The sequence below is a fragment of the Peromyscus maniculatus genome, chromosome 12, assembly GCF_049852395.1.
Source record: "Peromyscus maniculatus bairdii isolate BWxNUB_F1_BW_parent chromosome 12, HU_Pman_BW_mat_3.1, whole genome shotgun sequence".
Taxonomy (NCBI): Eukaryota; Metazoa; Chordata; class Mammalia; order Rodentia; family Cricetidae; genus Peromyscus; species Peromyscus maniculatus.
Window position 1 is genome coordinate 81,034,852 of NC_134863.1, and position 20,734 is coordinate 81,055,585.

The 20,734-nt window shown below is 46.6% G+C and overlaps 2 protein-coding genes across 12 annotated transcripts in view; one reads left to right on the forward strand and one right to left on the reverse strand.

Annotated features, from left to right (window-relative positions):
* The window catches only part of Cryzl1 (crystallin zeta like 1), a 41,405-nt gene extending 36,011 nt beyond the window's left edge, over positions 1–5,394 (reverse strand). For 3 of the 5 annotated variants that reach the window (XM_016002119.3, XM_076549219.1, XM_076549220.1), the window contains exon 1: positions 4,938–5,394. In XM_016002119.3, the coding sequence (XP_015857605.2) occupies positions 4,938–5,285 (348 nt within the window). In that variant the 5' untranslated portion in view covers positions 5,286–5,394. The remainder of the gene's footprint in view (positions 1–4,937) is intronic. The other 2 variants (XM_006983556.4, XM_042259549.2) reach the window with 2 other exon arrangements.
* A 316-nt stretch (positions 5,395–5,710) lies between these two features.
* The window catches only part of Itsn1 (intersectin 1), a 188,927-nt gene continuing 173,903 nt past the window's right edge, over positions 5,711–20,734 (forward strand). For 5 of the 7 annotated variants that reach the window (XR_013043866.1, XR_013043867.1, XR_013043869.1 and 2 more), the window contains exon 1: positions 5,879–6,010. The gene's annotated coding sequence lies outside the window, so the exon portion shown is untranslated. Of the gene's footprint in view, positions 6,011–16,099; positions 16,123–20,734 lie in introns of those variants that run through there. The other 2 variants (XM_076549210.1, XM_076549206.1) reach the window with 2 other exon arrangements.

The window sequence follows — 20,734 nt, forward strand, 5'->3', positions numbered from 1 at the left end:
AGCACCCACATTACAGTTCACAAGAGTCTGAATCTCCAGTCCTAGGGGATCCAGTGCTCTCCAGAGACACAGACTTACATTCTGGCAAAACACCAGACACATAAAATAAAATAATGATAATAATTTAAAAAATTTAAAAAAAGGTAGGCAGGGAGGCTGAGATGTCCTGCGAGAAGCATACAGAGCTGACATTTTTACAATTATATTATAATTGAAAATAAATCCATAAATGAATATTATTTTAGCAATATTTTAAATGTTTATAAAGTCACATATTAAACATGCTAAATCTTGTGAAAATTAGAAAGGATGTTGACTTAAGATCCAGCTATGCAAACAGAGAGACACCTTGGCATACATTACACACCAAACTCTAAGGACTTCAAGCAAGCCCTTCAAATGGAGGGAGCGCTCTGCCGAGGATTTCTTCAGAGCCAAGCGAGGGGACTGCGAATGGTTCTGTTTTGTTGTAACAGCAACATGAACTACACTGGCTGTCTCCTGCTACACTCTACTCCCCAAGGAGCTCATCTGTTAATGACTGTAAATAAACCTCTGCTCATTAGCCCTTACCTACATACACTTTTAGGACAAAAGTGCCCCAAGTATCTGATCAACCTCAGTCAACAGACATGTAACTGGAAGTCCATTACAGGATCGGCAGAGGGGATGGCCTGAGTGTCTTCATCCTGGCCAAGTCACAGAAAGTCCAGCAAATAATGTGCTATAAGAACTTAAAAAAAAGTTGTTTCGTTTTGTTTGTTTACTTTCTGAGATAGAGCCTCTCTATGTAGCCCTGGCTGTCCTGGAACTTGCCATGTAGACGAAGCTGGCCTGGAACTCACAGAGATCCACTTGCCTCTATTTCCAGAATGCTGGGATTAAAGGTGTGTGCCACCTCATTTGGCAAGATTTACTTGTAGTATTGTAGTATGCCACTTGTAAGCAGGAGCCTATGGAGGCCAGAAGAAGGCACTGGATCACCTGAGAGCTGTGAGCTGCCATGTGGGTGCTGGGAATCGAACCTAATACTTCATAAAGAACAGTCAGTGAACTTAACCACTGAGCTCTTTCCAGGCCCCAGTAAGAATATTTCATTTGTCCATTTTAGTCTTTACTAGACAGAGTCTAGCTATATAGCTCTAGATGGCCTGGAATTCTCTGTGTTTGACCAGGTTGGACTTGAATTTGCAAAGATCTTCTATGTGTTGGGATTACTGGCATGTGTTATCACACTTGGCTTTAATTTAAATTTAAAAAACAAAAAATGAAGTTATGTGGTCCTTATCCCTAGAAGAACTTAAATGGGCTGGATACTGTTACAGGCATTCAAGCATCAGGTGAGTGGGACAGGGAACCAGAAGGCTTTTGAGGTCTCTTCTAATTATGACAATTTCTTTTATTATTATAGTTATCATTAATTTTTTGAGATGGGGTCTCATGTAACCCAGGCTAGTTCCAAACTTGCTACATAGCCAAGAATGACCTTGAACTCTTGTACCTTATGTCTTCATCTCCCAAGTGCTGGAATTACAGCTATGTGCAATCAACCAGGCTGACAAGCTACAGCTCTGTGAATATTATCAAGTCATACTTGACTGACTTTATACATTGTGGCATAATTCCTACATTTTATGCAACCTGAGAATTAAAGATAGATTGAGAGGCAGAAAAGTTATAAGTTAAGCAAACAAACTAAGAGTATGTGCTTAGAGATGTCAAGCTTCTGCTTCATCTATTCAACAGGGTTCAGCATGTGCCTATTAAGCAGGGAGGCACCCATCAAACCCCTGTTTGTTAAATCAGAAGAGAAAATGTTCATGCTTTCTCCCATCCTCCTCCATGAGACCTGGTCTAGTAAGCTGATTTTCACTTAAGAGTGTCGGACTTCAGGGCTGGAGAGGTAACTTGGTGGTTAAGAGCACTGGCTGCTCATCCAGAGGACTTAGGTTCAATTCCCAGCAACCACATGGCGGCTCACAACCATTTGTAACTCCAGTTCCAGGGGATCTGATGCTCTTTTCTGGCACCTGAGGGCACTAGACATGAATGTGGTATATTAAAATACATATGGGCAAACACCCATACACATAAAATTAAAAAAATGCCTAGGACTTCTTACATCAGATCCTTCCCTGCCAATACAGTAAGGGGTGGGAGGGGTCGGCTGGCAAGGTGGGAGGTCATTATCTCCCAGACTGTTAGTCAGTGTATGGCCATTTAATACAGCGTGCGCCAGAACAACAGAAGCTTATCCTCTCACTTAGCTTTCTGATTAGTGTCCTAGCTTCTCACATGTGCTCCTGGGGTCTCAGGGAGGAAATGTGACGGATGAGGAGAGGTGAGGCAGACCACTGAGGATCTTCCCTAATCGGTCAACCTTTCACCCTTGAGTCCAGTGAGAAAATCTCTGCCTATTAATATTACAGCAATCTGTAAACGATGATCATGATAGGGTCCTGAGGAAACATTTAGATGTGAAATACAAATTATGATTTCAATAGCTACTACCAATGAGAGAGGAGGTTTTTGGTGAGCTTCCCTCAGAAAGCCCACCTCCCTTCTTGGGAGTGCCAGCTCTATTGCTATTCTGCATCTAACTTAGAAGACATCAATTTCCTACATCTCTCCTCCTGGTGGCTGCCAGGATGTTCACCTAACCTGTTTTTCTCTGAAATTCTATAAAACTGTCCTCGAGCTTTCTATGGGGAAAAAAAAATGAAAGAGGAAACAATCTCATGAAGTCTATCATAATATATAAAAAGGAAGAAAATTACTTTGAGAAATACTATATTTTTTCATGTATATTTAGAGTTCTCAGCTCAGTGTCACAGTAGGTCCACAATTAGCCATCGGCCCTGGGGCAACTGAGGCCAGCCAGCCTGGACTATCTATTGAGACAGGAAGAATTCACACAAACACAACCAGGAAACATGTGTCCATGGCCCTTATCTCTTTTTGCCTGTTCTGAGACAATCTCATTAAGTTACCCAGGCTGGTCCTGAACTGCCAATCCTCCTGCCTCAGCTGGAGGACTAAGTGGGAGTCCAGGCCTGCACTAGGTGGAAAACACTGTGATCCCATAGTGAACCATTTCATGAGCTCCCAAGCTTTTCCCAGCTTCCAGAGAGGTACACAATGAGTCAAGACTCATTCTCTTTCTTGTCCAGAGGGTCAAGAATGTCCTTCCAGTTTTCACCTCTTCTTCAGGCCAGAGCTTCTCAACTATAACTGAGGAATACGGAGAACTGTGCAACTACCAAAATACTTCACCACAGATGTCAGACAGCTTGCCTTTTGTTTGTTTGAGACAGGGTCTCTATTAAGTCCTGCTATGTAGACCAGGCTGGCCTTGAACTCACAGAGAGCTGCCTGCCCCTGCCTCTCAAGCGCTGGGATTAAAGGCATATGCCACCATGCCCAGTGAGACAGCTTGATCTTAATTAAAAAAAATTGTATGTGTATGGGTGTATGTATATCACCTGTGTGCCCCATGTCCCTGGGGACCAGAAGAGGGCTTCAGAGCCCCCAGAACTAGAGTTACAGAGGGTTGTGAGCCACCATCTAGAAGCTGGGAACTATGGTCCTCTGGGAGCATTAGCATGTGCTCTTAACCTGAGTCAGCTTTCCAACCTTGGGTAGCTTGGTTTTATAAGAGGAACACCGTTTCAAATATGAACATCTCATCCCCTCCTACAGGATGGATCAGAAGCAGGGATGAAGTGAAATTAGTCAGAAATAACTATGCATTGTAGTACCTGATGCCTAAGATTTAGAACTAAGAGACCAGCAACCGGGTGCTGCAAGGCCTGAGTACGGTATGCAAAGCACACATTACAGAAGTTGGCTTTTTAAAAATGTTAATTGCTTTTCCTATTATTTTTGTAAGCTAAGCATCGAATCTTGAAAGTACTTCTGAACCCATGTAACAGACCAGCAAAGGGGTGGTCACTGGCAATCACACGATCAACACTGTTGAGTTTCGTTTCTACAACGGTCCGTTGTATCATCTGGATTTGTATAGCGGCTAATAGCCACAGGTGGTGTGCAGTGAGGATGAAGGTATGCTGTGAGCGTAAAATGCACAACCGACCTGTAAAACTTAGTATAAAAAATACACTATCTCATTTAAATATCTGATTTTTTTTAAAAAAAATGTTGAAATAATATTTGGATATACTGGCTTAAATGAAACATAAAATTAATTTCATGTGTTCTTTTCACTATCCAAATATGGCTCCCAGGAAATCTAAAAGCACCTAAATACCTAGAACACTTGTCCTGAACAGGCAATGGAAACCACAGCTACTGTGGACTAGCAACACTTGGGCGCTTGTTAAAAACGCAGATACTCAAAGTCATTTTTTTTTAAAAAACAAATGTGGACCATCAGGCCCGGATCCAGAATCAGCATCTGCACCTCCTCACGACCCCAGCTGGGATCATCTTTCGCATGGTTCAAGTATCCCGCTGGACAGCGCAATGAAGCGGGCAATTCCTGACCCCAAGGCCACACCGCTGAGAACTCCCACCCTCGGCTTAGGAAACTGCTCACCGGAAAGGCAAGGGGAGGGTGAGGAGTGACAGGGGAGTAGTAACAGAGAAGGCACCGGGAACAGTTACAGGGAGAAGCGGCTGGGGTTGCGGGCGTCAACCCAGGCGCGAAGCGGTTCCAGACCTCGGCCCGCATAAACGCGGAGGGTCCGGCACCGTCCCCCGACTCTGGGATCACACGGCCCGCCCCCCGCCCCCCAGCGGCCTCAGCCGAGCTAGGCCTGAGGTGCAGCAGCAGCAGCAGCTCTGAGGTCGGCTTGGGGTGCGAAGCACCCACCCCCCACCCCACCCACCCCCAGGGCTAGACGGTCCCTCCAAGCGCTTCTCCATCTCTCGCCCCAAGTCCCATTTCCCGAGGCACACAACGCTCTTTCCTAGCTCACCTGCCTCCGAGCACCCTCAACCGCCAGCGCCTCCGCCGCCGCCGCCGCCGCCACCTTCCCAGTCCTTCTGCAGAGAGCCCGCCTTCCCGGGCCCAAACAGTACTGCCATTGGCCAGAATGCCCGTCATAGCGCAGGACGACGGATCTGGGGGAGGCTGTGACGAACGCCATAGCAACCGAACCCGGAACTACAATTCCCGGCATGCTCCTCTCCTTGGAGAGGCCAGGCACCACCCTAGGGACTACCAATAAAGGGGAGAAGTTGGGTGTTGCCGAGATGGGTTCCGTTTTATGCAAATTACAGTAAGAGGCCACACCCTTCCTCATTCCAACCGTACCCCCTACCATCTTCCCTCAGTCTTTGTCTCGCCTCGACTTTCGTCTCCATGTTCTTTCTGCAAAACCTTCAATTTAGTTGGATGTATCCTAGGCTACTGTCGCGCACAGAAAAGAGCAAAGCCACCACACCGTGAAACAAAATCTCCACACGCACAGACCAGAAACCTCTAGTTACGCCTTCTTGGGAAGAGACAAGGGAGGAGGAAAAAAAAAAAAAGCGCTCTCTGAACCACTTGATTGGTTGATCTGGCTGCCACTCTGTACATCTCTTTTTCCCTTGGCTCTTCCCACTTCTTGCCCACCCAATAGGCGTGGTCATGTGTAGGGGCGGAGAGGAGGCGTGGTCTCCGACGCCCGATTGGCAGGCGGTTGTCCCCGCCCACCTGTGGGCGGGGCGGAGGGCTGCCTGTGGGCGGGGACCGGGCTGGGCGGGCGGGGCGGGGAAGGCGGCGGAGGGAGATGAGGAGATAGGCGGGAGCGAGGGAGCAAAGGAGCGAAGGAGGGCGAGGAGACTGGAGCGGCGCGGGGAGGGCGCGCAGCTTGGTTGCTCCGTAGTACGGCGGCTCGCAAGGGAGCATCCCCGAGCGGGCTCCGGGACGGCCGGGAGCGGGCGGGCGGGCGGGCGGGCGGGGATGGTGTGCGCGGCTGCGGACCCTGCGTTCCTCCTCGCGGCGTGCGGGCTGCACTGATTTGTGCGAGGGGCGGCCGCGCGCGCGCACCCGCCCGGAGATGAGGTGAGGAGCTGGCGCGGGCGGCCTGGCGCGCGGGCGGGGGTCGGCGATGGCCGCCCGGGGTCGGGTCCTGCGGCCGGGCGCGCGTCCCCCGCGGCCGCCGTCGCCGCTCTGCCTCGTCGTTCTTCTCATCCTCCCGGGGGCCGCGGGGCGGGCGGGCGGGCGGGCCGCGGCGGCGGCGGCCGCGGGACGGGCTCGGGCTGAATGGGCGTCCGCAGCCGCGGCCGGTGCTCCCGAGGGGGGCATCTCGGCGGGCGGTCCTTCCACCGCTGACCCCTCTGCCCTCGGCCGCCGGAGGGTGGCGGGCCGGCCCGGCCTCCCGGGGATCCCGAGCTCGGGGGAGCGGCATCGCGCAGCCCGCCGGTCCCCCTCCCCAACCCCCCCCCCCCCCTCGCCCCGGCCTCGAGTCCCCGGCTCATCCTTTTTTCTCCGGCGCCTGCTTGGAATACCCTGTCAGTGAAGGGCGGTCAATGCCGTTCGGCCCCAAGTGATGCGGCCGGGGCTGCCTCCGATGGTATTTAAACAGAAAGCGGCTCTCCGCGCAGCGAGAGCGCATCCCCGGGGTCGGCCGCTTCGCCCTGCCTTGCTCACGCACTGACTCGGGTTCCTGCTGTGGACCCAGGGCACAAATGCGGTCCCTTCTTGTGGGGGACCAGGAAATGCAATCTGCATTCCCAGAAGGAGAAGAGCAAGGAGGAGCTGGCTGGACCTCCCTTCACTTCGGTTGCCTTTGGTTTGGAAGACAACTTCGCCGATCCGCTTGCCCATGAGCAGTCTATTGTTGTGATTCAGACCCCAGGCTTTGCTTTTGAAGGACTAGATGAGAGGCTTCTTGCTGCAGCTGGAGGCTGTAGAGATGTTTGGTAGCATCTTGAATGTTAAAGTTTCCAACTTTGTCCTCATCACTGGTATTCAGAAAACAGCCTGGGAATGTAAATGCATGCAGACTCTGGCCAGATGCGGTTCTTTTGTGCTTATCTGTTGGTATCTTTCTGTTGGTACTTAGGTGGTCAACAAGACAGAATGAAAAAAGAGTCTGATTAGTAAATAGCATAGATAATGAAAGCATAGGAACAAATGCCTCTGGAAAATATCAATTCTATTTTCGGGGAGGCCGGTTTACTAATCCTGCTGAACTGATGAAGAGAAAGGCTAACTCATGGATTATGTAGTGGACAGGATGTGAGGGCAGGAGCAAGGGCTGGGAGCCAGCAGGCCAGCTGCTTTTGCAGGGCGCTTCTCTAACGCTTCTAACAGGAGGAATGTATTTGTTGGGATACTCTTATTTTTAGATGACGTTAGCGTGAAGCGTGCAGACGTTTCAGCAACCATTGTTATCATTTCTGTTACATTTTTTTTACTAGTTTGCTTGAAGCGTGTGTGTGTGTGTGTGTGTGTGTGTGTGTGTGTGTTTGCTTATAACTTAACTTTTTAAAAAGGAAAATCTTTTGTAGGAGATAGGTAAAGAACTCAGGAAATTGGGAAGGGTTTAAATTAAGAAGTGAGGGACACTGATTTGGTGGCCGGGCTAAAGGCATTCAAACACCTTTAAGCCACAGTAAGCCTTTCTGAGAGTACATGTCAAAAAATGATATTTCCTAAAAAAGTGTCTGTTGAAATTGCTGAGGAGCGTGGTACTGCCGCCACAAAACTATTATTATTCTGCCTGAGTAAGGGAGGAAATGAAGACATTTTTAATGTACTTTGGAACTCTGTCGCTTGCCCAGATGCCGAGCATTGTGAAATAGGTCAGAAAATGAGTGGTGGCAAGTTAGTTCCCCGAAATGTTTGTCCCTCAGCATTTTTTGTTGTTTTGTTTCTTTTGCTAGCCATTTCCTTTTCCTCTGGGCATTCTTTTATCTTTTCCCCAAATACCTAGATTGAGACACACCCTTAGAACACTTAGAAGAGATTAAAAGAGAGGCCCTAGGAAATTCCTCCGCTCACGAGGGTTCTCTTTTGGTGATTGAACCAGGGCTTGGAGCATGTCAAGCATGTGCCCTGTCACCTGGCTACACCCCCTGCCTCACATTCATCTTTGTGTGTGGTGCTGACGTTTGAACCTTGGGCCTTGTGACGATAGGCTGAGCTACGTCTGGAGTCTCATCTTTTTTTTTTTTTTTTAGTTTGCTAAGTTTGTGACTTACAGAAAATCAATTACGTGAAAGTTGAGTTTGTGTTAGAGTTCTCTTTTTAGTGATGCCTTCCCAAATGGCTGCTCCATTTACTGGCTGCATTTCGGAGTCTGGACCTCAGATATCTTTACATCCAGGTCACAAGCTCTGTCCGTCCACCTGAGTCAGACAATGGGAAGTAGTCAGTATTCTCAATGTTTTCTAGGAATTTCTCCAGGGCAGGGAAATTTGGAGAACCTTGGCAGCATGCTTCTTTCTTATGGAGTGTCCCCTGACGTGGATAGCAAGCTTTCCAAGTGGCAGAAGTTTTACATGTTAGTTAGGCTGTTAGTAAACTACCAGCCATGGTCTTCAGGAATAATTGGGTAGAGCTTGCGTTACTGTGATCTCTGTGGGAACTGAAATAGTGCCCAGAGGAACTCTCTTCTATCGTTGCTGAGTGAGTGTGTGAACCACATTGCAGTGAGCCTGGGCAGTAAAGTCTTCACCTGCCAAGGTAGTTGCATTACAAGGTAGTCACAAGCCCTGGATCCTAGTCATGTCTGTAAGCTTGACTGATATTGAACGTCGAGTCTTTCTGGTTAATATGCTGGGAAGAAGTCTAGCAAAATGTTGACCTAAGCACTCAAAAATTGAAGTTGCAGTTAGTGGCTAATCATTTCACACACACTTTGTAAAATGATGATAATCCTAATATTGTAAGAATCAGTGCCAGGAAATCTAGACAAGTGGTATCTTTCTAATTTTACTTTCACGATTGTGACCTTCTCTCTCCTTTACAAAGTCTGCCACAGGACCTATAAATTACAGGTTTTATGTGGGCGAGGGCTAGATAGTTATGATGCTAAAACTGGAGAATATGGAGTTTTATCACATTGTCAGTGACTTAGATGTAGCACCAAACCTCTCAGTGCCTCAGTTTTCTTTGCTGAAAATGGGAAGAATGGTAGCAGAGTTTACATACCTTTAAGTAGCCCAGGCTTGCCTCCAATTGCTGAGATTTCAAGCATATGCCCTCATGTCCTATACTTAAACACAGCCAGTGATTAAGTAGTAGTTCAAACTGATGATAAAGAGTTGGAGTGTATAATATATAAAATTCAAAAACTAGCACTCATATGGTTTCTATACTGCTTTACTTTGTGGTCACAAGTAGAAACTCACTGTTTGCAGAGGAAGGCTCTTGATAATTTCTTTGCTAAATATGTGTACTTAATAAACTATCAAGGATTATATACATGTAATAAAATAAAGATTCATGATCACTTTCATCTTAATTTTATTACTTTAAATCTTAATCAGTTTAGAGTGAATAGCCTTTGTGTTTAAAAAAAATCACATTTAGAGAAATTAAAAAACAAAAGCAAACACAAGGAAAACTATGAAATACCCATAAATCCATGACCCGAGTTCTACATACCTGATCATTTTTGTGTGTGCATTTGACTATTCACATACAGCTTTTGGTACTAAACTGGGATCTGGCTATGCATGTCTGTTTCCGTCTTCCTCTTCTTCCTTCTTCAAGAACCTGTCTAGCCTAGGCTGGCTTCTAACTTGCAATGATTCTTTTCTACACTGACTAAAAGAAGCACTAAAAAGGTATCATCATCCCCTGCCCCCCCCCCACTCTAGGACTTGAACCCAGGACCTCTACCACTGAGCCAGTTCCTTTTTCTTTTCATCCTTTTCCTCTCTGACTCAGGGAAGGTGAGAAAGAGAGTGTGTCTTGCCGTGTAGACCAGGCTAGCCTCAGTCTAGATCCTCTTACCTGTGCTTCCCCGCTGTTGGAGTTCAAGCACACACCAACCACTATACCCAGCTCATAAATTTATTTTTTAACTTATTTTCTCAACATCTAAAAAAAAGTCTCTCTATGTCTATATTTGTCAACTTAAGAGCTAGATAATACATCACTCTATGGATCTATGAGAATTTGGTCAATTTGTTAGACATTAGGTTATCATTTCCCACCATTGTGTTAACAACATCTGCAATGACTGGCTCTCCTCGAGTGTTTCTTTTTCTTTTTTGAAATTTTATTAATTTTTAAAAAATTTTATGTATATGAGTGTTTTTCCTGCATGTAGTTTTCTGAACCATGTGCATGGTAGGTGCCCGAGGAGGCCAGAAGAAGGTGTGGGGGATCCCCTGGTTCCAGAGTTACAGATGGTTATGAGTCACCATGTGGGTGCTAGGATTGAACCTGTATCCCCTTGGGAGAGTAGTGCCTCTCCTGTCCCTATGTGCATTTCTAGGGGCTGGGGAGATAGCTCAGTGGGTAAGGTGCTTTCTGTTCAGGCCTGAGGAACTGAGTTCAGATCCCCAGGGCCTACAGAAAAGCTGGGTATGATGATGTGTGGAAGAAGCACTGCAAGTTAGAGGCCAGCCTTAACCCCGGGAGCAGGAGGCTAGACTAGCCAAATGGCAAGATCTAGTTTCAGCAACAGACTGTCCCCCAAATTTAAGGCAGAAGAGCCATTGAGGAAAAGACGCCCAGTGTCAACTCCATGTACCTAATGGGTAGATGTATCTTTACACACAAGTGCATACACATACATACAACAGAGTTTTTACAGAGCCTAGGTTCTATAAGTGGAATTGGAGAATCAAAGGCATTTTTGTTTTTTTCAAGATAGAGTTTCTCTGTGTTGCCCTGGCTGTCCTGGAACTCTGTAGACCAGGCTGTCCTGGAACTCAGAGATTCACCTGCCTCTGCCACCTGAGTGCAGGTTTCTAAAGGTGTATGCCACCACCACCTGCCTGGCTTAAAGATTTTTTTTTTTTAAACTCATTTATTCTTTAACAATTTCAGACACATAGCATAGTATGCCTGATCATATCCCCCATTGCCCTCCCTTATCCCCCCTGCCCCTCATCCTCTTATTCCCAACAAGTCTCCCTCCAGCTTTTATGTATGGAGGTTTCGGGGGATGGGTGGGTGAGAGGAACACAGGTCCACTGTATTTAATTAGACTTGTTCGGATGATCGTGGATGGGAGGTTCTTTACTTGAGCAAGGGCAACTTATCTGTGGCTGCACCACTGAGAAAGGAGTTCCTTTCCCGCAGCAACTGTTAACTTTTCAGCAGCGCCTCAGGCAGAAGTGGGGCTTCTGAGCCCCTCGCCTCTGCCTCCGTGATGAAATGTTGATGGCTCCAGTCTTGTGCCAGTAACTCCAGTTGTTGTGAGTTCACAGGGGCAACAAACATGTCCTGACCACAGGAAGCCTTTTGTAGTGCTCCTCCCCATCCTCCGCTCTAACGGTCTGCCTGCCTTGCAGTGTTGGCTGAGCTCTGAGGGGGTGACAGATGTCTCTTTAAGGGCCGAGCACTCAGCGCTTATTCTCAGCACCTTGATCAGTTTTGAGTCTGCATTACTGTGACTGACTCACTGCAAAAAGAAGCTTCTCTGCCCAATACCGAGGCAGCACTGTGTATGGCATACAGTTTAAAGGTCTGCATTGTGCATTTCCAGCTGGCCATCGAGGAAGGTTATAGCACTTTACAGCCCATGCTCCACTTTCTGGAACGACTTAGCCAGGACCAGACAGTTTTTCTTGTGGCATGAAGAGTGTCTTGCTAGCACAAGCTTGCTTTGCAGTGGGGTGTGAAGTCAGGACATTCATGTACCTGTAATGGTAGCAGCTGACATTAAGTCCGTTTGCAGCATTTGAATGCATTCACTCACTTAATCTTCCTAAACTCTCTGAATATGCTTTGGAAACTGAAGTTAAGCAGCTTAGCCACCAAGTAGCTGGAGAAACTTTTAACCAGAGTCCAAAACTCTTGGCCTGTTTGGTGGACACGTTTTATAGGCATATGAATATTTTTTTGCATCCGTGATTTCTGTTGTTTAGGTACTTAGAGATTTCTTGACACGCAGTAATGTGTATGGTAATTAGGTGGGTGGCTGGAGGGGTAGGGTTGGAGGGGGGAGCCTATTCAAGCTCTCCCTTGAAGAGTTGTTCATTTAAACTGGCTCCAGGTAAGCCTCAGCAACTGCCTGGCAGTCATCCCTCATCTTTTAGCTTGCAGAGAGTTTCCTAAAGTGCTTTGCATGAAAACAGGATTAGAGCAATAGAGGACAGTCAAACTTGAAAACACAGTTTTACTTGTGTGGACTTGCTGTGGGAACACAAGACTATAGAAGTGTGACGGAGACAACCGGGAGCCTATCCAGGCATTTCCATGCTGGCCAGTTCTCTTCAGCGATGCCAAGGCCCGAGCGAAAGATGTTACTGGTCCACTTGGAGAGCCGTAAAAAAAATGAACCGCAAATCTTAGGTTACTAAATGTGACAGAGTTTGTAGCCACCTAACTAGGTGAATGGGAAACACGTTAACCCGTGTGAATTCATCCTCTTTCAACCCTTTCTTGGTCGAATCAGTGATAGGTAACCTGTCCTTCTAGCCAATTGCTCAGACACCGTGCGGTGCAGCCGTGCTGGCCTTTGCTCCCTGGCCTGAGTTTATCTCTGCTTTCTAGTGAGGGGGGAGAGCCAGGTTTGGTTTTCAGCTGCCCGTCAAACCCCATCCCATAGCTGCGCGGCATGGTGCTTCCTAGAGGCCGTGTGGAAGTGGTACCAAGTACATTTCACCCTCGACTGAGGGGTGGAACTGGGAATTGAACTCAGAGGGATGCGGCAGGATTTTGGATCCAACTGAATTAGAATGTGCAAGTAACAAGGTCATAGCAAGTGGCCAGTCTTATTCTGGATGACTAAAATTAAATGCCCTCTTCAACCAGTGGGACAGTACTTTCCATCCTCTTTTGCTAAACTTTTGGCTTGCACTTTCTTCATCTGTGTAAGGCACAGATGTTATACATGGAGTCACTGGCTTTTAATGCCATGCATTAAGGAAGACACTGACTTATATAAAGCCACTTAAACAAAGTGCACGGGAGTCCTCTCTGTACGTGTGTATTCAGGGCTAATGATTCCCAGTGAAAATGCCTTTTCTTTTCCTTCTTTCTTTCCTTTTTTGTTTGTTTGTTTTGAAAAAGGGTCTCACTGTAGCACAGGCTAGCCCAGCCTGGCTTTGAGCTTGTGGTTGTCCTCCACTCTGACTTCTCAAGGACTGGAGCTACATGCCTAGCTCCAGTACAGATTTCCCATGCAGCTTTGTGGTTATGAGGGCCTTGTGTTGTACGTAGGTGACATTTGATAAATTGGGGTCATTGAATGCCTTTACACACCATTCTTGTAAATCATATATCATAGGGGTTTATGCACTGTGCATCTAATATTCTATACAAATCCACTTACTTCTACTTTAAACTCAAGATAGCAGATTGCAAATAGCAGTGGCCAATGGGAAGGAGTACTTTACTTTTGGGTCTATTTATTGTTCTTTTAATGATCAGAGACATTGGGGAAGAAGAGGCTTTCAGTGGGTTATTAGGATGTCAGCTGCTCGAGAGCAAAGAGCATCATCGGTGTTGTTCTTAGCCTTGTCTCCATGCCCTAGACCAGTGCTCACCACATGGGGGCCCCTCAGCAGCCGTTTGTTGGTGTATGGCATAGAATGGCTGGAGAAGAGAGGCTGGCGTGGTGTGGACTCCCCGGGAGGTAGGAAGCTAATTGACAGTTCCCGTGGTTTGCTTCTGTGTAAAGGCTCCTCGGAGTTCCTCCTCCAGGGGGAGTGGTTCGGAGGAGAACAAGAGAAAGACCAAGTCAGCTCCACGTTAGTTACTTTAGGCCTTGTACTTTGTCTTTTTGGTGTAGATAATGTGATTTACTCTTTGGGTCTCAGACTGTGAGATAATGAGTGGTATAAGCTGTTTGAAGTTCTGTGAGGAACAGAATCCCATAAGATCCTGGCTTAGCGTGAGGCCAGTTAGATGTCTTGACGGTGGTGGCGCAAGAGCAACTGGAGCTCAGTAGGTACTGCGCTTGGAATTGTGGGCTGCATTTTTCCTGGGCTGACGGTAGCAGTCTGGTGTAAGATGCTCCTAGTGAGCCCCCGGATCCCAGGCAGGGCATCTGATGACTCTCCAGTGTGCTTTGTTGCTGAGCAGTGACATTTGATAAGTTAGAAGCATTGGATGCATTCGCCACTTTGGATGTTCCAGTTTATGATGGACCTATTAGGAGATAACCCCACTTTCTTTTCAGGAACATCTGTACCGTTGGTCAAATAAAACAGCAGTCTAAGATGATGGGTAAGGTGGTTATAACTATAATCCTAGCATTCTTGAGGTTAAGGCAGGAGGGTTGAGGCTAGCCTAGGTTACATAGTGAGTTTCAGGCTAGCAAGGGCCATATAGTGAAACCCAGTTTCAAAAACAAACAAACAAACAAACAAAAAACCAAAAAGCCTGGCCGGGCGGTGGTGGCGCAGCCTTTAATCCCAGCACTCGGGAGGCAGAGGCAGGAGGATCTCTGTGAGTTGGAGGCCAGCCTGGGCTACACAGAGAAACCCTATCTCGAACAACCAAAAAAACAAAACCAAACCAAAAAGCCAAAATGAGCAAATAATTACCCCAAAAGCCAAACCCAAACAAAAATGCAGTGTAAGATGAAGATCAAGAATTATTTTATACCATAAATGTTACATTAATTGAGGTTATGAATGTGGTTTCTGAGAGGAAAGATTTTATTTGCTTTTCTTTGTGAAAGAAACTTTAGATTCACAGAAATGGATCCTGAAAAGTTGCTGTGTTGTGAGGGGAGTGTCGTAGAGGCTGTTCTCTTCCATCTGTTTTGCACAGTGCTGTAGCTGTCTGTCCAATCTGTAGAGTTAGTTACTGTCAGAGGAAGGAAAATCCTGCAAGAATTGTAGCCTTGCATTTCCTTTTGGTTCAGTTAATTTTAAAGTACAGTCATTATGTGTTATCTGTAGTTGTTTTGATCGCATCAGTTGAAATGATATTATAGTTGTGATTTGGCAATTTAAAAGAATAATGTGGTTTTCTTACTATAAAAGCGGTCCAAGCTTATTGAAGAAATGTTTTGAAAATATAAATAAGGCAAAAAGACAAGTCCTGTATAGTGTCACTTGCAGTGCTGTTGTAGACCCCCAGTGACGGTTCCCCAGGCCTCCAGTGTGCTGTGCCCAGTGTGGGAGACTGAAGACCCAGTCCCTGTGGGCACCAAAGGCAGGCAGTCCTGTGGGCGGGGCAGCCTCAGGCCTCTGTTAGTGAGCTAACTCTAAATGAACTCTCCTGATTTGTGGTGACACACTGGAGGGCAAGATTTATATGAGAGCTGAAGTCTGTGTGTGGTGCCCTGCCTGTTTGTGATCTCAAGTCCATAAAGGTTTACCGATTTTCTGTTAATACATAGCGAAAATATTGTCAGCTTTTGTGATGCATGCTTACAGTTCACTTACTTATTACAGGTAATCATTTTGCTTTTAATAAAGACCAGGAAAATTCTTGGACAGAAAGATTTAGAACTGTAGCCCACCAGTTTTAACTACTTTTTTTCTTTATTCTTTTTTTTTCTAAAAACTTTTGAAATTGTGTGTGTGTGTGTGTGTGTGTGTGTGTGTGTGTGTGTGTGCAGGTATGTGCCCAGACCAGACGAGGATGTGACCTAGTCTATCACTCTTCCCCACTATTCTCTTTAGTCAGGGTCTCACCTTCAAGCCTGTGTAGAATGATCTTTCCCCTTATGGGCTGTCAGCTTCTTCCTGTTAGTTTCATTTCCTTCTTTGTACATCTGGGACCTCAAAGCTGGTTATTTCATTTCAACTCTGAATTTTCATCCCTAGATCCGTCATACTATCTGGGTTCTGTTTTCTCTCTTTGTGCTGCTAAAAGTCTGCTGTCGGAAGCCATACAACCTAAGACCACTGCCCTTCAGTGTAAGCCTTCTGAAGCCCTTCGTACTGAGTCTGGCGCCTTGCCTCAAGTCCCAAGGACTTTCACCGGCAGGGTGTGATGCTGCCTGCCCGCTGGGCTGCCCTCTCCTCCAGTAGCTCTTGTGAGTGCGTCCTTCTCACACATAGTTTTGTGCCTGGAGATGGGAAGAGAAGGTAGGTAACTGCGCGTTCCGAGTGCTGGGCACTTGGCTCGTTTCCTCTGGAGGCTTTGTTCCATTCTTCATGCCCGGTCCCTGCGCAGAGCCAGGGCCAGGCCTGCTTGACTGCTGTGTGCCAGGTGGTGTGGCAGAAGCAAGGACAGTAGTGGCAGGGTCCCTGTCCCTACTCTATTTATACTCCAGTGGGGCAGTAAACAAGCAAACATAAAGAAATGACTCCCAGCTGCTACCAGACTGAAAACAGTGCTGGAGAGGTCCTAACGTCGGAGAGTCTTGGGAGGGCAGCGCTTGCTCGTCGGCGGATGAGACGCATGTAGGAGTTAATCAGGGAAGGGGGACGTTGTTTTCCCATCTCAGGGGTCAGCACTGAACGGCTTCTGTGGCTTTGATGAGGGGCCACCGTCACCAGAAGGGGAGGTGTAGGAGCCCCACTGGGGTTGTGTGAGCCGAAGTCCGATGCTCACTTTGTTTCCTTGCTCTTTGTCTTCCTGTCTTGTGTGCCTTGCTTGTCCCTGGCTTAGCTGGGCCTTCCTGATACTCTGTTGGCTGTGATTCTTATCTCTGGTCTTCCTTTAGTGTGTGTGTGTGTTTCTTGGAAGAGTAGTAGTTAATGCCAGGTGCCTCAGGCCCAGGGCTATCCACACAGCCACTGGCTGAAGGGCTTGAAGTTGTCACCCCCACCATCTCGGAGGAGAGGCCGTGGAAGCTGAGTTCAGCCCCATAGTGATCTGATCAGTCACACCTACGTGTATGGTAGGTAAGGTTCCAGATGGAGGGAGACTCTGGACTCTGGATAGCTGGTGTGTGGAAAGGTGGGCCTGCATTCCCAGAGGAGGGAGCAGGGAAGCTCCCCTACCCAGGCCGTGTCTGTCCCAGTGGGATGCTCTTGCAGACATAGCGATTTTCTGATTCTGTGACTCTTCCTATTGAGTTCCTGAGCTTGAAGGGGCAGGTGGGAACCTCTTCTGTCTAGCAGAAGTGATGGAAGCCGGGCGTGCATCTGACTGGAGGCTGGTATGTGGAGTGGGAGCGGTCTCCTGGGTCTGAGCCCTCAACTTGTAGGCCACACGAGCTCCAGTTGTGGCTCACAGCCAGCTGTAACTCCAGTTCTAGGTGATCCAATGACTTAGCGGTTTAAGGACACCGGCACACCGGCACACATGTACACATGTGTGTGAGCAAAACACGCATAAATTCTTGGAGCGTCAGGCCCGCTCCGTTCTTTAGAAACCATTAGTCAAAGAGTTAAGTCAGAATAACTGGTCTTTCTACTGTCATTAGAACTAACAAATAAAAACCATGCCCTATGGAAAAGGCTAGCCAGGCAGGTAATTTAGTTGGTAACTCAAAATGACTACCATATGCTTTTGCTCAAGGCATAATAGTTCAGTTTGTCATGTATGTAAGTGCTTTTTGAATACTTAGCCATGAGAATATTAAATATATATGCAAGGCTAAGGTTTAATAAATGAAGTATTTCACAGTTCATTAAGAGTATTCTCATGCGAGCATGGCTTTAAGAAAACGGAAGTGTGATAGAGTAAAAAGACAGTGGCCACGCACAGTCTGGTCTGCTGCACTGTAAAGACCGCAGTAGTTAGAATCAGCATTGTTTTTCTTGTGAAAATGGAAACAGAGAAAGAGCAAATAATGTTTGAGTAGTGTTGTCACACTAACTTTGGTCTCCACTCCTTGGAAGGGTTTTGGGAAGCCCTGGGATCCACGTGCTACTTTGAGAATTGTTGCCTTTAGCATAAAATCTATACCTTTATATAGATGACTCTGTGCTGTTTGTCCTCTAGTTTTCTGCTCTACCATCTATTCAGAATTCTACTCTCACTTTAAAATGCCCTTTTGCCTCTTTGCCCCTCCTCCCCTCCTCCCTCCCCCCCTTCCCCCTTCCTTTCCTTATGTTATTTCTCTATTCCCTGTTATTATTGGCAGCATAGGGGATTGAATGCAGGATTCGCACATGCTAGGCAAGTACTCTTGTGAGCTGTATCCTTGGGCTTCTCATCCCAGCAAGTTCCTTGTACACTTCCTTGGGCTGTTCCTCCTCTGTGGCTGACACACCAACTGGGCTGGACTGAGCACTGTGGAAGAGAAAGCCCTTGGAGCCTCATCTACAAGCCCCTTTCCCTGTGACTCCCAGTACTGAACATTTGGTGATGCTCTTGCTGAGGGGTTCTTGGGAGTCTCTGTACAGTCCTGTAATTCTATCACAACAGGAAAGCCTTTTATATCCCTCTTGAATTGACATTCTATATGTATATGTCGAAATGGGGTTATCCCGGGATGTAAGACTGGTTCAGTGTTTGAAAAACTGATGGTGCAATGTATCACACTCACTTGCTAATGTAGAAAAACTACACGATTATGTCAGTTCTCTGAAAAAAATTCTTCTGAGAAAATTCAGCATCCATTTATGATAAAACTTTGTCAAACTTGGTAGAACTTCTTCAGTCTGATAAAGGACATCTACAAGAGCCTATGCCATTAAAAAAAAAAACTTAAAAAGAAAACCTCATTTATTCTAGGATAATTTCCTATGTCAACAATGCATGTTGATCATAACTACCCCCAGCTCCTCCTTCCCACTTCCCCTAAGCATCCCTAACACATACTCCTCCCTCTTCACATCCTCATTTTTTTTTTGTTAATAAACCACTGAGTTCTGTTAGTGCTGCCAGTTGGAATGTTGACCACCGATCTTGTTGACTTGTTCTTGTGCAGGTAATAGCTGCAGAGACTTAGGGTTCAGTGGTCCTATCATGCCCTGAAGACAGCATTTCCATGGCATTTCCCTCTCCTATGGCTCTTACATGCTTTCTGTCCCTTTTCTGTGATGTTCTCTGAGCCTTAGGGCTGGGGCTCATACAGATGCCCCATTTAGGGCTCAGCTCTCAGGTTCAGCACTTTGACCAGTTGTCAGTCAGTGCAGAGAGATGCTTCTGTGGCCAAGGTTGAAGGTAGCACTAACCTATGGCTATAAGCATAAACATGTATTTTATTTTTAAATTAGCTTACTTTAGATGTATGGGTGATTTGCTTGCCGGAATGTCTGTGCATTGTGTGTGTGCCTGGTGCCTTTGGAGGCCAGAAGAGTGATGGGTGATGTCGTTCTGTACGCTGTGAATATGTATTGCTCTGATTGGTTGATAAATAAAGCTGTTTGGCCAATGGTGAGGCAGAATAAGGTTAGGTGGGACATTCCAACTAGAGAGAGAGAAGAAGGGGAAAGGCAGGGAGAAAAAAACGCTGCTAGCCGCAGCCAGGAGAAGCAAGATGTAAAGATACCAGTAAGCCACAAGCCACGTGGCAAAGTATAGATTTATAGAAATGGGTTAATTTAAGACGCAAGAGCTAGCTAGCTAGAAGCCTGCCATGGCACAGTTTAAAAATAATATAGGCCCGTGTGTGTTTATTTGGGTCCGAGCAGCTGCGGGACCGCAGGAGCCAGGTGGGACCAGAGAAAACTTACAGCTACAGAAGAGGGTGTTAGATCTCCTGAAACTGTACGGTTGTGAGTCACCACGTGGGTGCTGGAAATTGAACTCAGGTCCTGGAAGAGCAGCCTGTTCTCCTAACTTCTGGGCAACCTTTCCAGTCCCCAAGAATAAAAACATGACAATATGTCATTTAGCAAAATAGTAATAGTAGTTCATTCCCCTGGGCATATGACCCCTGAACCCTGGGCTTTGACCAGGTTTACAGCGCCGGGCCTGAATCCCTTCCTGTGGAATTGGTTGCTCTCATAACGTTGACGCCACTACTGCACCAGTGGGCACGTGTTGTCTGGCAGGTCGGTATCGTATGCAGTGTGCAGGGTTGGCTGTGGGGATAATGTTGATGTTTTCTCCTCCAGTGGCCTAGGGTAATTTCCTATCCTGTGAAGCTAGGCAGCAGGGAGGAAGTTTTCAGGTCAGTTCCAGCTTGGTTTTCTTTGTCCTGCTACCAAAGTGTGTTATGTCTTCAGCAGTAGGGTGTTACCATCTAGTTCTGTTGGGCAACCAAGAGCAAGGGCAAGTAGCCTGTGGGGGCCTCCCTGACCAATATCTCGTAGGGAAGTATCCCATGCCTGGTACCGAGATTTTCATTTATTAACCCATATATTCAGAGAGAATTGTTGTCCAATGGTGTTGGAAATCTGTGTTTAAACACTTGTTTTTTAATTATATTTTAAACTAGATTACAAAGTAGTGAGCTTCTATAGCTTTTCTAAAACTTTGTTTTTATTTATATGTGTGTACCTGCTTGTCTGTATGTGCACAGCATGTATGCATTGCCTGCAGAGGTTAGGGGAGAGCATTGGGTCCCCTGGAAATAGTAATAGGCAGCTGTGAGCCACTCATTGGTAGATATAGTGTGATTCAATGGGAGCTGCAAGTACTCTTAATCACTGACACTGCTCTTCAGCTCCACTGTGTGTGTGTGTGTGTGTGTGTGTGTGTGTGTGTGTGTAGTTAGAGTAAGTTTGGGGAATAAACTGATTCCTTCTAACAAGGAAGGAATTTTTATCTTTTTTGTTTTTCAAGACACATCCCCAGTGTGTTACCTAAGAGAAACTGTTGAATAGGAAGTAAGATTTATTTTTGCTCACAGGTTTG